Source organism: Hoplias malabaricus, chromosome 4, assembly GCF_029633855.1.
Source record: "Hoplias malabaricus isolate fHopMal1 chromosome 4, fHopMal1.hap1, whole genome shotgun sequence".
In the NCBI taxonomy this organism is placed as follows: domain Eukaryota; kingdom Metazoa; phylum Chordata; class Actinopteri; order Characiformes; family Erythrinidae; genus Hoplias; species Hoplias malabaricus.
Genome location: NC_089803.1, coordinates 68,607,229 through 68,622,010, shown reverse-complemented (window position 1 = coordinate 68,622,010; position 14,782 = coordinate 68,607,229). Strand labels below are relative to the sequence as shown.

Genomic DNA, 14,782 nt, shown 5'->3' with positions numbered 1-14,782 from the left:
CATACATCTGCTGGATTCAGCTTCTTCAATAATAAAGTGTAACTACTGAGGACACAGGCACTTAACTCTGCACGGTTTCCACAGAATATGGGGCACAATGGATCAGCAGCAGTCTAAGGTCACCATGCACAATGCCAAGTGTAGGCTCCAGGGGTATCAACCCCCCCAGCATTTGACTGTGGAGCAGTGAAACTGTTGTCTGGAGGTGTTGCACCACCCAATATCTTTGTAATGAGTTGGCAGCTGACCGCACTAATGCCATCAAATCCTAACAGAAATGTCCAAACACCTAGTGTAAAGACTTCCCAGAAGAGTATAAGCTGCAGTTACACCAGCAAAAGGAGTCGAATATCTTAATAATAAACACCCAGCCTTAGAAGAAATCATGGACGGCATGTCCACAAACTTTAGGCCACTGCTAGTGTCTCGGTTACCAGGCAACGGCCGGCCGCGTCACTCCAGAGTCTCTCGCTGTTAGCATTAGCTGTGTATGACTCTAACAGTTTAGGAGGCGTTCATTTAATTTCTACGTTAATAAACAAAACCCTGCACATAAAATGTCCGTTTCCACTCAGCAGGCGTCGACAGCGTCGCCCTCCCTCGGCCAGACCCCGAGAAATCCCTGCGGGCCGCGGGACCAAGGCGACAGAAACACAACAGTGGGAGACGAGAGCACTCCGCCGGAGAGAAGTTTCCAGAATAACGGTCACTTTAACGCTGCTGACGAGGAGGGGGAAGAGAACAAGGAGATGGAGGTAGACAGAGTTATTTAATGTGTTTCTTTAAAATGTCTTTAATGTGTTCCTGCAGCTTAGTTATTACAACTAAAGACTAATGGTGTATCTTGTACCAGTGTGAAACGTCCTGTGTCGCTCAAATATGAACTGTGCTGCCATTTGTTTTAACTGAAAAACGTTATTTTATTCGGAATGGAGAAGGACGGAGAACTGACTGAGGAAGAAGTAGCTAAACATCTGTCCTGTCTCGGACGCTCCACCACAGGACAACACGTCTACCAGTTCCTGTCTGTGCCTGTGGGTTACAATCACACACACACACACACACACACACACACACAGTTTTGTTTAATGCATTGATGGGCCATAGATTTCCATTCAGTTCCTGGGGACTTACCTTTAACTCATTCACAAGCAGAGTACTAAACAAACACTACAATCATCTATTCATTCATTATTCATTCATGTGTCTTCTGTAACTGCTTCTTCCTAGTCAGGGTCATGGTGGATCCAGAACCTCCAAAACACACACACACACACACACACACACACATGTCTGGATAATTTCACCGAAATAGTCAAAAGTGACCAGAGGATCACAGCAGGACCCTGGAGCTGTGGCAGTGACTACACCATGTTGTCCATCCTAACCTTTCCTTAATTTTAAAACTGGACTTCACCTAAAAAAATAAAGAACTAATATGTTGGAACCAGCTTGTGGCCCCCATAAGGAAGAGATGACTCCCCGCCGTGTCTGTGTGTGTTCTCCCTGTGTCTGTGTGGGTTTCTTCTGGGTGACTGTCTGTGAGGAGTGTGGTGTGTTCTCTCTGTGTCTGCGTGGGTTTCCTCCGGGTGACTGTCTGTCAGGAGTGTGGTGTGTTCTCCCTGTGTCTGCGTGGGTTTCCTCACGCACGTTGGTAGGTGGATTGGCGACTCAAAAGTGTCCGTAGGTGTGAGTGTGTGAATGTGTGTGTGTGTGTGTTGCCCTGTGAATGACTGGCGCCCCCTCCAGGGTGTATTCCCGCCTTGCGCCCAATGATTCCAGGTAGGCTCTGGACCCACCGCGCCCCTGAACTGTATAAGGGTTACAGATAATGAATGAATGAATGATCTCACCTATTTTAAAAACGATTACAGTAGGCAGTGATTAAAAACAAATAAATTTTCAGTCACCTTTTGTCCTAAATCCTATGATTGAAAGATCATGTTTAAACTGGAGATGTTTACTATACAGTAGACATGTTTATTCTGGGTATGGTACACAGCAAGGAGAAATGTTATTCTTTTTTTATGATTTTCTGTCAGAGACAAAGCTTGAAAAATGTGTCCATTTTGTCCAATTACGTCCATCTTCAAAAACTCGAACTTCCCTACAACAAAATTACAGGTACGTCTCACACTGGTGTCGCAAATTTATCATAAACCGCTCTTCTCTCGAGGTTATTCATAACTACTCTTCTTGTATGCGTCTCCAGTTGAAAGTTTGAAGTCCATTCGTTATCTTTGTCCTTGGAAACTTAGATAAAAAAAAAAAAAACACTTTGCACTGTTGCCATCTATTCCTCACTGTGCTTTCTGTGCCTAACGTTTTGTGACTGGTAGATTTATCCTGTGTGAGCCACATGCCATACCTCATCATACTTGATGCTTCCCACAATGAACTGTCTGACTTTTTTGGATTCCAACCACCCAGAAATCTCAAGGTGAGGTCGTACAGTAAACAGGAGAATCATTTTGACGTGTTGATGAATTCCCTTGTAAACAATTGCATAACCAACTCATTTCAAATGTGGTGTTTGTCAGTCCATGCGTCAGTGTTTTAGCTCTGGAGCCGCAGGGTCATTCCCGCAGTCCTTTCTCTGTGTTTCTAAAGAATGTTGGCTTTCTGTAGATTGATCAATTGTTAGATGTTTTTATTTTGAATAGACTCATCCGGCACTAAGAGGATAGTATTACTCTGAGATGGTACGATAAACTCATACTTAATAGGATGCTGATCATGATACATTTGGTTAAATATAGAACATTATCTTCGTTAAGGAATGAAATAGTGGATGTTGAGTTGAAGGGTTTATTTTTATCGTTTTAACAGCTGCATGTGATTTTATTTAATTGAAAAAATGAGTGCATTCGTGGTTTTGTTTGTTTGTTTGCACCTCGCTCCGGTTTCCTCCCACAGTCCAGAAACACACGTTGGTAGGTGGATTGGCGACTCAAAAGTGTCCGTAGGTGTGAGTGAATGTGTGTGTGTCTGTGTTGCCCTGTGAAGGACTGGCGCCCCCTCCAGGGTGTATTCCCACCTTGCGCCCAATGATTCCAGGTAGGATCTGGACTCACTGTGACCCTGAACTGGATAAGGGTTACAGATAATGGATGAACGAATGAATGAATGAATGTTTGCACCTCCCCCATGCTCTTTTTAGACTCATATTACACTGTGCTATTATTTTATAGGGCTGACACGGCCCAAAAACGTTCCCCTGAACACAGTGGGCGGAGCAACATCCTCTAATCCACGGCAGTAAAACAGTTTAAACCTATTTCCTTAGAAACGCTATCACATGACACAATGACATCATTCTCAAACTGTATTTTACATCCTACCTATATTTGCATTTCGTTTTTTTCCAAATTAATCAGAGTATTAATGTAGTTAATAGGTGGAGCAGTGCACTCATTTCTGACCCCAGAGACCACCTACCAGCGCAGCAGGCCTCTGATCTCCTTGTTTTAACCGAAGTTTCACTGCCAAAACATCTGCAATGATTAGGGCTTGCCTCATGCAAATCATATATGTAAATAAGGCCTGGCAGCCTGGCTCTTGATTTCATTTAGAAAGAGAGATAAGAGGTTTAGGTTTATGTCACATTGCAGTGCTCTGTGTACTGAAACTATACAAATGCACACCTCTTGAGGTTTAAAATCTCAGTGTATAAACATATTAGGTGACTGTTGGATCAGGTTTGTTTTTAAATGGTATAACGATGGGCTACATAATCGAGATCACTTGTAACCCATCATTATGGATATATCCACCCTGTGTTACTGTTGAAAGGTGTTGTGTTTGACTTTAATGATGTGTCTTAACTTCTTTTACAACAGGAAGTGAATTTTACTTACAACCAGATTTCAACAATGAAGGACCTGTCTGCGTATACGTCTCTTTGCAAGTTGATGCTTGACTGTATCCTTTTGAATGCAGTCTCCAGGGCATCTCTAATGTACTTCTGTAGTCTGTGCCATGTCATGAAGTTGGTACCAAAATGTAATGCATATTTAGTAAACAGTATTTAAATACAGCGGGCGGCACAGTGGCGCAGCAGGGAGTGTCGCAGTCACACAGCTCCAGGGACCCGGAGGTTGTGGGTTCGATTCCCGCTCCGGGTGACTGTCTGTGAGGAGTTGGTGTGTTCTCCCTGTGTCTGCGTGGGTTTCCTCCGGGTGCTCTGGTTTCCTCCCACAGTCCAAAAACACGTTGGTAGGTGGATTGGCGACTCAAAAGTGTCCGTAGGTGCGAGTGTGTGAGTGAATGTGTGTGTCTGTGTGTGTTGCCCTGTGAAGGACTGGTGCCCCCTCCAGGGTGTATTCCTGCCTTGCGCCCAGTGATTCCAGGTAGGCTCTGGACCCACCGCGACCCTGAACTGGATAAGCGGTTACAGATAATGAATGACAGATGATATTTAAATACAATTCCTCTGCTTCTTCCATTATCTCTGATTCTATGATAAGCATGTGAACAGTCACTCAGAACAAGTAATCTCTGGTTAATGACTTGACTAAGATTCGCACTGACTAGACAACTGTTTTAGTGAAATCAGGGGTCTGGAGAAGTGCAGCAGCTTGACCCATCTCAGCGTGGCCCACAACAAAATCTCACGTATCAGCGGTCTGACTGGTCTACCTCTCAAACACCTCTGTTTGGTATGTTCTGTTGTCTCAAGCACTCTTTCAAGGTGATGTTATGAGGTACGAGAGATGATTGACATTGATGTGTTATAATCGCCCAAGCTGCAAGTATGAAATAACGAATGAAGATTGTAAGTGTTTAGCACGGCTCACTCCACAACCGGCACCATCAAAACACAACGTGCCCTCTGTAATCTTTTCATCTTTTCAAAGATAATGGCAGCGTATTAAATCGTCACTCAAACTAGAGGGCCACACACAAAAGAGAAGTAAATTCAAGGTAATATTTACAACTCTCAGACTGCTCTTAATTTCCATTTCAGCTGTAGTGTGTTAAGCCGAGGGCGGCACGGTGGCGCAGCAGGTAGTGTCGCAGTCACACACATCCAAGGGGATTCGATTCCCGCTCCGGGTGACTGTCTGTGAGGAGTGTGGTGTGTTCTCTCTGTGTCTGCGTGGGTTTCCTCCGGGTGACTGTCTGTGAGGAGTGTGGTGTGGTCTCTCTGTGTCTGCGTGGGTTTCCTCCGTGTGACTGTCTGTGAGGAGTGTGGTGTGGTCTCTCTGTGTCCGCATGGGTTTCCTCCGGGTGACTGTCTTTGAGGAGTATGGTGTGATTTCCCTGTGTCTGCGTGGGTTTCCTCCGGGTGACTGTCTGTGAGGAGTGTGGTGTGTTCTCCCTGTGTCTGCGTGGGTTTCCTCCAGGTGACTGTCTGTGAGGAGTGTGGTGTGTTCTCCCTGTGTCTGCGTGGGTTTCCTCGGGTGACTGTCTGTGAGGAGTGTGGTGTGTTCTCTCTGTGTCTGCGTGGGTTTCCTCCGGGTGCTCCGGTTTCCTCCCTCAGTCCAAAAACACACGTTGGTAGGTGGATTGGCGACTCAAAAGTGTCCATAGGTGTGAGTGTGTGAGTGAATGTGTGTGTGTTTCCCTGTGAAGGACTGGCGCCCCCTCCAGTGTGTATTCCCACCTTGTGCCCAATGATTCCAGGTACGCTCTGGACCCACCGTGACCCTGAACTGGATAAGCGCTTACAGATAATGAATGAATGAATGTGTTAAGCTGTTCAGTTTATGAAATAATGGGAAAACGCTAGATAAAAAGACTGAGTCCTGGTTAGAGGAGCTGGAGTAAAACAAGAATATATTTAAATCAGTGCAGTTAATTATAAATGACTTTTGTTGCTAAGCCATGGAAGTATTTTTGCCATAGGCTTTGCCACAGGGCTTGTCCTAAACTTCTGTAAGTCTGTTATAACCCACCTGCAGCATATTAATAAAAGACATTTCATAATAAACTTATTTATCACATTAATGAGATATTTACACAAAAATGTGCTAATTGTTTGGGCATCTGTCAGGTTTTGTAGAATCAGGCAGTTACAATAACACTCTCCTCCACGAGTGCTGCTTGGGCATCTGTTTAATTTTGACGCAATGTGTATTAACAGACCGTAATTGGAATTCCCAGAATGTGACAATGAACGTATAATTATAGACGATGATTCCGAAAATGTTCTTTGAGGGGTTTTGAAAATACAAAACTTGCTAATTGCACATTCTCATGAGGAAGTGAAAGCCACCCTCCAACCTGCAAAGATGGATGAAGGGAAATGAGGTACTGAGGGCTTTTATTCTTAGATAGAAATCGAAAAAGGTTTTTAGGAATGTCAGGGTTTCACAAACTGAGTAATTTAACACCACCTGGCTAAAAAGAAAGGCCAGTGTGAGAGTAGTAAATACTGCCTTGCATTTACATCTCATTTATATGTCACTTACTAGTTTGACTCACTATTTCTCACCCTCTGTTTCGGGGACTGAGTGTGAGGACCGAATCCAGTTACATTTTTTATAATGTATAAATGTATAAAGGCAGTGAAGGGGGTTTAGGATTGAGACTAACGTTTCCACATTTTTTGACTAAAACAGAAGATTGCATTCCAGTTTTTATGATGTGTAGCTGGCGTGGTGGTTAATAAACGCAGCCATGTTTTTATTAAAATATTGGTGTGTCTCTCTAGGTTTAATTAGCTTCAGGGCACTGCTCATACATGGATCACATTGTTTTTCCCCTCTTTTCCTTTGTTCAGTGTTTATCCCTCTGTATCCCTGTGTCTTTTATTCATGCAGTGCTTGATTATACGGTTATGTCATAATGTTCAGAAAGGTTCGCCCTCTCACTATGTGTAAGGTTATATACAGCATCTTGCTTTAGCACCACTCCCATTCCATCTTTGACACTTGACAGCAATGTTGTGTTTTGGGATTTAGGATGGTGTGTTCCCCCACAGTGAATTCCAGACTGTGTCCATGTTGACGCCCCAGCTTTTTTAGCAGAGTTAAAAAAAAAAGGAGGCTAGTGCTGAAGCCCACCATATGGCACAGCGACGTGCCTCCAGACCCTTTGCCACTTCATTGAAGGGTGTTTGTGTTGTCCTTTATCAAAGTGATTCTTCATCGTCAGCAGTGCCGTGTCCTCTGTCGTTCGTTTTCCCCTCAGGGCACAGCTGCTGGTGTGAGTGAGCCTGGACCGCTTTCAACAGAACACACACATGTACACACATACACCGCCTCGTGCTCAACCTGTCGGCCCCTCAGCCGCCCTGCAACCCAGAGCAGGGTGCTCTTGTCAGATATCTTCTCTCTCACCTCATCACACTCTGGCATCAGAGCGTCCGGGACCCCTTACGGTCACTGTTCCCCCGCTGTTTGCACTTCTCTGCCAGGCAAGGGTGGTGGAGGGCAAGGCAGGCAGGCTGGGCTCTGGACAACAGCCCAGAGTTGCCTTAGGAGGGCTGGGGACTTAGAGGAAGGGATGAGAGAGGGCCAGTTAGAGGCTTGGAGAGCACCTGGCTTAGAAGTAAGCGTTTCCCATGACTTGCCAGCTGTTCAGTTGTCGGCTGATCTGCTCATCAACGCCATCAGAGCAGTTGTCACCTGTCAGATTTATACAGGATAACCACCTAACCAGGCTGATGTGCTGTTTGTCTTTATGTGCTTTAGAAATATGTTACCCCCAGAAATGGTGAATGCCGTAATATTTTATAAAGGATAAACACGCCATTGTTTGGATTCCCACTCCGGGTGATTGTCTCTGAGGAGTGTGGTGTGTTCTCTCTGTGTCTGCGTGAGTTTCCTCCGGGTGCTCTGGTTTCCTCCCACAGTCCAGAAACACACGTTGGTAGGTGGATTGGTGACTCAAAAAGTGTCCATAGATGTGAGTGAATGTGTGTGTGTCTGTGTTGCCCTGTGAAGGACTGGCGCCCCCTCCAGGGTGTATTCCCGCCTTGTGCCCAGTGATTCCAGGTAGGCTCTGGACCCACCGCGACCCTGAACTGGATAAGGGTTACAGATAATGGATGAATGAATGAATGAACAAATGAATGAATGAATGTTTGGACTTGAGCAATGTACAGTTGCACCATCTTGTTTCTACTGATGTGTGAGTTACAGTGTAACTTAACCCTGTTAGGGAGATACACTACTAAAATTAGGTTCATGTCATGATAAAAATATGTGCAAAATAATGTTATCATATGGCGAAAATGTGAAAACTTTCTCATTTTAAGAGGTCATTTTTGTGAACAGAGGGGAAATCTGATAAAGAAGATTGAGAATTTGCACTCACTCCGGAACCTACAGGTTCTAGACTTGTCTTCTAATAGGATTCATAGCCTTTCTGGTCTTCAGAACCTCCACTTCCTTGGGAGCGTCAATCTTGAAAGTAATATGGTGAGACTGTCTTTCTTGCTGATTTTATAGTGATGTGAATACTATGGTTAAACATTGCTTTCTAGACATTTTTTCCTTCGTTCTCTTAACTCTATCTTAGATTAGCGAAGTTAAGGAGGCCACACATGTGCACGATCTTTCTCTACTGAGAGAGCTAAATCTCAAGAGAAACCCTGTAAAGGTGAGAGCTATCTTAGATATGGCCGGATATGGTGTTGTTTACGTAATTTAGCTCTAAAATAATGCTTGATTTCAGCTTTTATTCTTCACTGTAGGACCAGCCTGACTACAGACTGGCCATGATCTTCCTTCTTCATCGACTAACTCTTTTGGACGAACAGTCTGTGACGACTGAGGAAAAGGTAACACTTTTAAGATCATAACTATGTTGTCTGTTTTGTTTGTGCCAGTTCCCCACCACTGTCCAGTTCCCAGAAAACTCTTGGTCTAGTTTGTTTAAAGTAATGACATGTAAATACATTTTCTACCTTGACATTAGTGATGGTCTGGCAAGCACTAAAATGTACAATGAAGTAATACCTGTCAATGAATATGAATGTTATTTATGTGAATTGTGGATTATATTGCCTCTGTTTGCTTATTGATTTCAGGTTTCTGCTGTAAACAAATATGATCCACCTCTTGAGGTGTTGGCCGCCCGAGATCACATGACTCACATTATTTACCAGCACATGCAGCCACAGGTCATTTATGACAGGTATAAATGGCTGAATTAGTTCTGTAGGGCAAGTTCTTATATTTACATGAGTGCTGATTTTCTTCAAAGGTAAACCACTGCATTTTTGTCCAAAATGCTTTTACCAGCAAAATGTCCGGTAACCTTCAGCTAGTGTGATACAAACTGTAATTTTCACTTCTTAGACATTTGTTGTGTTATCATTATCTGTAACCCTTATCCAGTTCAGGGCCGCGGTGGGTCCAGAGCCTACCTGGAATCATTGGGCGCAAGGCGGGAATACACCCTGGAGGGGGCGCCAGTCCTTCACAGGGCGACGCACACACTCACATTCACTCACATCTACGGACACTTGAGTCGCCAATCCACCTACCAACATGTGTTTTTGGACTGTAGGAGGAAACCGGAGCACGCAGAGGAAACCCACGCAGACACAGGGAGAACACACCACACTCTTCACAGACAGTCACCCAGAGGAAACCCACGCAGACACAAGGAGAACACACCACACTCCTCACAGACAGTCACCCGGAGGAAACCCACGCAGACACAAGGAGAACACACCACACACCTCACAGACAGTCACCCGGAGGAAACCCACGCAGACACAGAGAGAACACACCACACTCCTCACAGACAGTCACCCGGAGGAAACCCACGCAGACACAGAGAGAACACACCACACTCCTCACAGACAGTCACCCGGAGGAAACCCACGCAGACACAGGGAGAACACACCACACTCCTCACAGACAGTCACCCAGAGGAAACCCACGCAGACACAGGGAGAACACACCACACTCCTCACAGACAGTCACCCAGAGGAAACCCACGCAGACACAGAGAGAACACACCACACTCCTCACAGACAGTCACCCGGAGGAAATCCACGCAGACACAGGGAGAACACACCACACTCCTCACAGACAGTCACCCGGAGGAAATCCACGCAGACACAGGGAGAACACACCACACTCCTCACAGTCACCCGGAGTGGGAATGGAACCCACAACCTCCAGACCCCTGGAGCTGTGTGACTGCGACACTACCTCCTGCGCCGCCGTGCCGCCCTTTATTGTATTATATATATTATTATACAATTTTATATAGTATTATAATATAGTTGACATAGCTTAATTTAGAGAGTATGTCAGGACTGAGCGGACTGACGGAGGCGGACGCACTTGCTATAAAACAGTGACTTTTTATTTACACCAAAAGATAACAAAACAAAGACCGAATTGGGTAACACGACAGACCTAGACTTAGAGACTTGGACAGAGAGCGGGAACTGGACAGACAAACCTAGACAGAGCTAAACAGAGCTTAAAGAGACTAAACCTAGACAGAGGGAACTAAACAGACTAACAAGTACACAAAGCACAAGGAAGGAACAAATATACCAGACTGACAAACAAAGGGAAGAGAATCAAATCAAGGAACCATAGAGACAGACAGACTAGAGAGAGTGAAACAAATCCAACAACCACGAAATGACACAAAGGAACTTAAATATACAACACAGACAAGGGACACCTGGAACAGACAACGAGGAGGCGGGATTACAAATGAGACACAACGAGAGGGTGGAGCTAAGGTGGGACAAGGGCGGTGACAACAACAACAAATAGCCATGTGCTATGTGAACACATGGGGGAAACAGACAAGACAGGGCCAGGGCGTGACAGAGTAATTAAATTTTGAATGCTAAACAACAATTTGCTCTGTGTTTAGGATCATCCTGCCATCACATTTTTTTGTTAACATAAATATTATTTTGATCACATCTGTTTAATATCCAGCACCCTGCCCAGTCTGGATGCTCCATACCCAATGCTGGTTCTCACAGGGCCACAGGCTTGTGGAAAGAGGGAGCTAGCCCATAAGCTGTGCCAGGAATTCAGTGATTATTTCGCTTATGGGTGAGTGTCTATTTATGATGATCATGTGCAAGTAGAACTTGTGTCGATGTACAACCAGTACATGGCTGTTACAGGGGCATGCATAAATATAGCTTGCCAAAAAGGCTTACATCTCTGGTGTGCTGTGGATGGCATTTCTGCCAGCTCATTATCTACTATAAACTCCCAACACTTCATTCTTACATCCCACAACCTAGCAGCTGCCTATTAAAAATAGGAATAACAGAGATGCGTTACACATTGGATGACATTTGCGTATAAATTTATGTTCAATCTCTTTTTTCAGTGCTTGCCACACCACCAGAGGGCCTTATTTTGGTGAGGAAGATGGCTCCGATTACCACTTTGTCCTGGAAGAGGAATTTCAGAACATGATTCGTATGGTATGTCTCTGATGGTTTAATGAATACATTCTGATTAGTTTTGCCATGAGCACTACGACCTGTTTTAAGGTTGAAGATTCATGTAATATGTCTGAGTTTAGAGTAAGTCTACAGTACAATAATCCCCACATCAAAAATGCTTTCCCATTTAAAGTACACATTTTTTTATTATATTCAGTGATTCCAACTGAAGGAACATATAACAACATCGTTCTATTACACTTTGTAATAGATTTAGTAAAAAAAATCTTCAGCCTGACACAATAATTATGTTATTGATTATCATACAATATATAGAAATTTCCTTAATATATTTTGCTGACCTCAGTATCGTTTATTGTATTTACCTGCATGTTTGTTACAATGATATGTTTCTCTGGTTTCTTTGTACTGAAGCCGTTCTGTTGATTCATTTGGAAGTGGTTTTATTTATATAGGATATTTAAGCATTTATTATATTCCATTAAGTCCACTGTCTAAAAGTGCAATGCTTTTGAAAAGTGTGCATTATTATGAGGTGGCACGGTGGTGCAGCAGGTAGTGTCACTGTCTGTCTGTGAGGAGCGTGGTGTGTTCTCCCTGTGTCTGCGTGGTTTTCCTCCGGGTGACTGTCTGTGAGGAGTGTGGTGTGTTCTCTCTGTGTCTGCGTGGGTTTCCTCCGGGTGACTGTCTGTGAGGAGTGTGGTGTGTTCTCCCTGTGTCTGGGTGGGTTTCCTCCGGGTGACTGCCTGTGAGGAGTGTGGTGTGTTCTCCCTGTGTCTGCGTGGGTTTTCTCCGGGTGACTGCCTGTGAGGAGTGTGGTGTGTTCTCTCTGTGTCTGCGTGGGTTTCCTCCGCGACCCTGAATTGGATAAGCGCTTACAGATAATGGATGGATGGATGCATTATTATGTTATTATATTATCATTATATCAGTGGCATAAAATGGTCTTAAAGTGACAGTCATATCACAAAAATGGCTATTGTGACAACGGCCTAATTCTCATGTAATCGTATAGTTTTATAGAGTTGTGCTTGCTTTGAACTTGCTTCGTAATAGTTTGCAAGTGTCCTGCAGAAGGGATGACTTGTCAAATATTTGAAACGAGAGGAAAGAATGTTCCTCATGATCTGTCTTCTGCTCTCCACCTCTTTTGGAGTCTATCATTCCTCATTTTTCGGGTGGTTTTGTAAGTCCAGCGAGTTGATAAATAGAGGTCGCAGGTTGATTTACAGCGGAAGCCCTTTGAAGTGTGATTATAAGCGTATGGTGCAAAGCATCAAAGGAGGAGTTTCAGGTGAAGATTACGAACCAGTCTGGCCCCATATCGCACAGACACAGATGTGCACCCAGGTCCAGCACTTTTACAGCCAACCGGCATTCAGCAAATTAACACTGATCACCAAAGTCACCTGGGCTTGGTCTAGTGCCTGTTAAAACAAGTAATGTACAGGATCAACTTGGGGTTGTAATTTTGTATACATATTTTAGTCCTGTCTTTGCCCAGAGAGACTCATAGAGCCATCTGTGTAAAAATATAAGACAGAGAAACAGCTTCAAGGTCACAGTGTGTGATAAATGGCAGTGCAGTGGATAACTAGATCCAGGTGCCGCTGGACAATGGGTCAGAAACCATTGGAACAGAGCTACCACTCAAAAGGCTGAAGGTTTGCGTTGCACCTGGGAGCCGTAAACATGCAGCATCTAAGAAAAGCTCCATTTAGTAAATGAGTGAGACCCATAACTTTCTTCAGCAATACTCTGTGACAGTTAAGTCCAGTGCATTCAGTGTACAACGTGCTGTCTATTCTCTTTCTGCCTCTTAGGGCTGCTTTGTTCAGACCATGCAGTATGGAGGCCACTGGTATGGCTTATCTCGAGAGGCAATAGAAAGAGTAGCCAGAGAGGGCCTCGCTTGCTGTGTTCATATGGAGCTGGAGGTACAGTATAAAATAAATGGTGTAATGCACAAACACACCTCTTTTTTTTAAATGTGCAGCTGCTTTAACAGCAGTTTTTAGTTCTACAGCAACAGAAGTTGTTTTTTTCTAATAGAAAACAGCTACTGCCCAAATGGAGACATTTATCATTCTCAATATTCGTAAATAGTGCATCTGCTACAAAAAATGCTGATCCAGTAAATAGCTGCATTTACCATTATCTCTGTAAGTAAAGTCTTGTTTTGTGACTAATGTACTGACAGAGACAATGCCTTTTTTTCTGCAAATTACACAGAGGACGGGCAGAAACGAGCTATGAAATTAGGAGCCGAGTCAAATTAGTTTCAACACACAATGGAAAAAATTAGCACTGTTTTTACCTGACTTTTTTTTACTTCGTTATTTAGTGTTTATATGTGAAATATGGTTGTCACTTTCTTTCGTCCACAGGGTGTCTGTAGTCTGAAAAATTCATATTTTGAGCCCAGATACATCTTGCTGATCCCTACCAGTACTGAGGAGTACATTTCACGCATGAAAACCAGAGGCCTCTACAGTAGCAACCAGATAGACACAGCAGTGTCACGTATCGACCTCTACATCAAAACCAACAGAGAGCGGCCTGGCTTTTTTGACAGTGTGATTCCTAGTGGTAGGAACCTTTATTAAATGAGTTGTACGTTAATATTACTGCTACTGTATACACATATGTTTACTTATCACTTGCTGAGAATGCGTAACTGAAGTTAAATGCTAAAATCAGTAAATTTATTTACTATAATCGGGATGATTGTGTGTTATTAATCAGTAATAAAAATATATTCATTCTTTTATTATCTGTAACCCTTATCCAGTTCAGGGTCGCGGTGGGTCCAGAGCCTACCTGGAATCACTGGGCGCAATGCGGGAACACACCCTGGAGGGGGCGCCAGTCCTTCACAGGGCAACACACACACACATTCACTCACACACTCACACCTACGGACACTTTTGAGTCGCCAATCCACCTGCAACGTGTGCTTTGGACTGTGGGAGGAAACCGGAGCACCCAGAGGAAACCCACGCAGACACAGGGAGAACACACCACACTCCTCACAGTCACCCGGAGGAATCCCACACAGACACAGGGAGAACACACCACACTCCTCACAGACAGTCACCCGGAAGAAACCCACGTGGACACAGGGAGAACACACCACACTCCTCACAGACAATCACCCGAGGAAACCCACGCGGACACAGGGAGAACACACCACACTCCTCACAGACAGTCACCCGGAGGAAACCCACGTGGACACAGGGAGAACACACCACACTCCTCACAGTCACCGGGAGGAAACCCACGCGGACACAGGGAGAACACACCACACTCCTCACAGACAGTCACTCGGAGCGGGAATTGAACCCTAATAAAAATATATTTTATACAGAAATCCGGATATTGAATAGTAAATATCAGTGGATAGTGGTGGTATCAGGGCAATATCAGAAGTAA

General features: G+C 44.2%; 1 protein-coding gene across 1 annotated transcript in view; it reads left to right on the top strand.

Moving 5' to 3' along the window:
- Nucleotides 1-464: 464 nt before the first annotated feature.
- Nucleotides 465-14,782, top strand: part of lrguk (leucine-rich repeats and guanylate kinase domain containing) — a 20,707-nt gene continuing 6,389 nt past the window's right edge. Inside the window, 14 exon segments of the mRNA XM_066668499.1 lie at nt 465-755; nt 939-1,034; nt 2,043-2,124; nt 2,340-2,440; nt 3,840-3,921; nt 4,534-4,658; nt 8,223-8,366; nt 8,467-8,547; nt 8,642-8,728; nt 8,978-9,084; nt 10,866-10,985; nt 11,272-11,368; nt 13,174-13,287; nt 13,738-13,939. Coding sequence (XP_066524596.1) covers nt 558-755; nt 939-1,034; nt 2,043-2,124; nt 2,340-2,440; nt 3,840-3,921; nt 4,534-4,658; nt 8,223-8,366; nt 8,467-8,547; nt 8,642-8,728; nt 8,978-9,084; nt 10,866-10,985; nt 11,272-11,368; nt 13,174-13,287; nt 13,738-13,939 — 1,636 coding nt within the window. The 5' untranslated portion in view covers nt 465-557.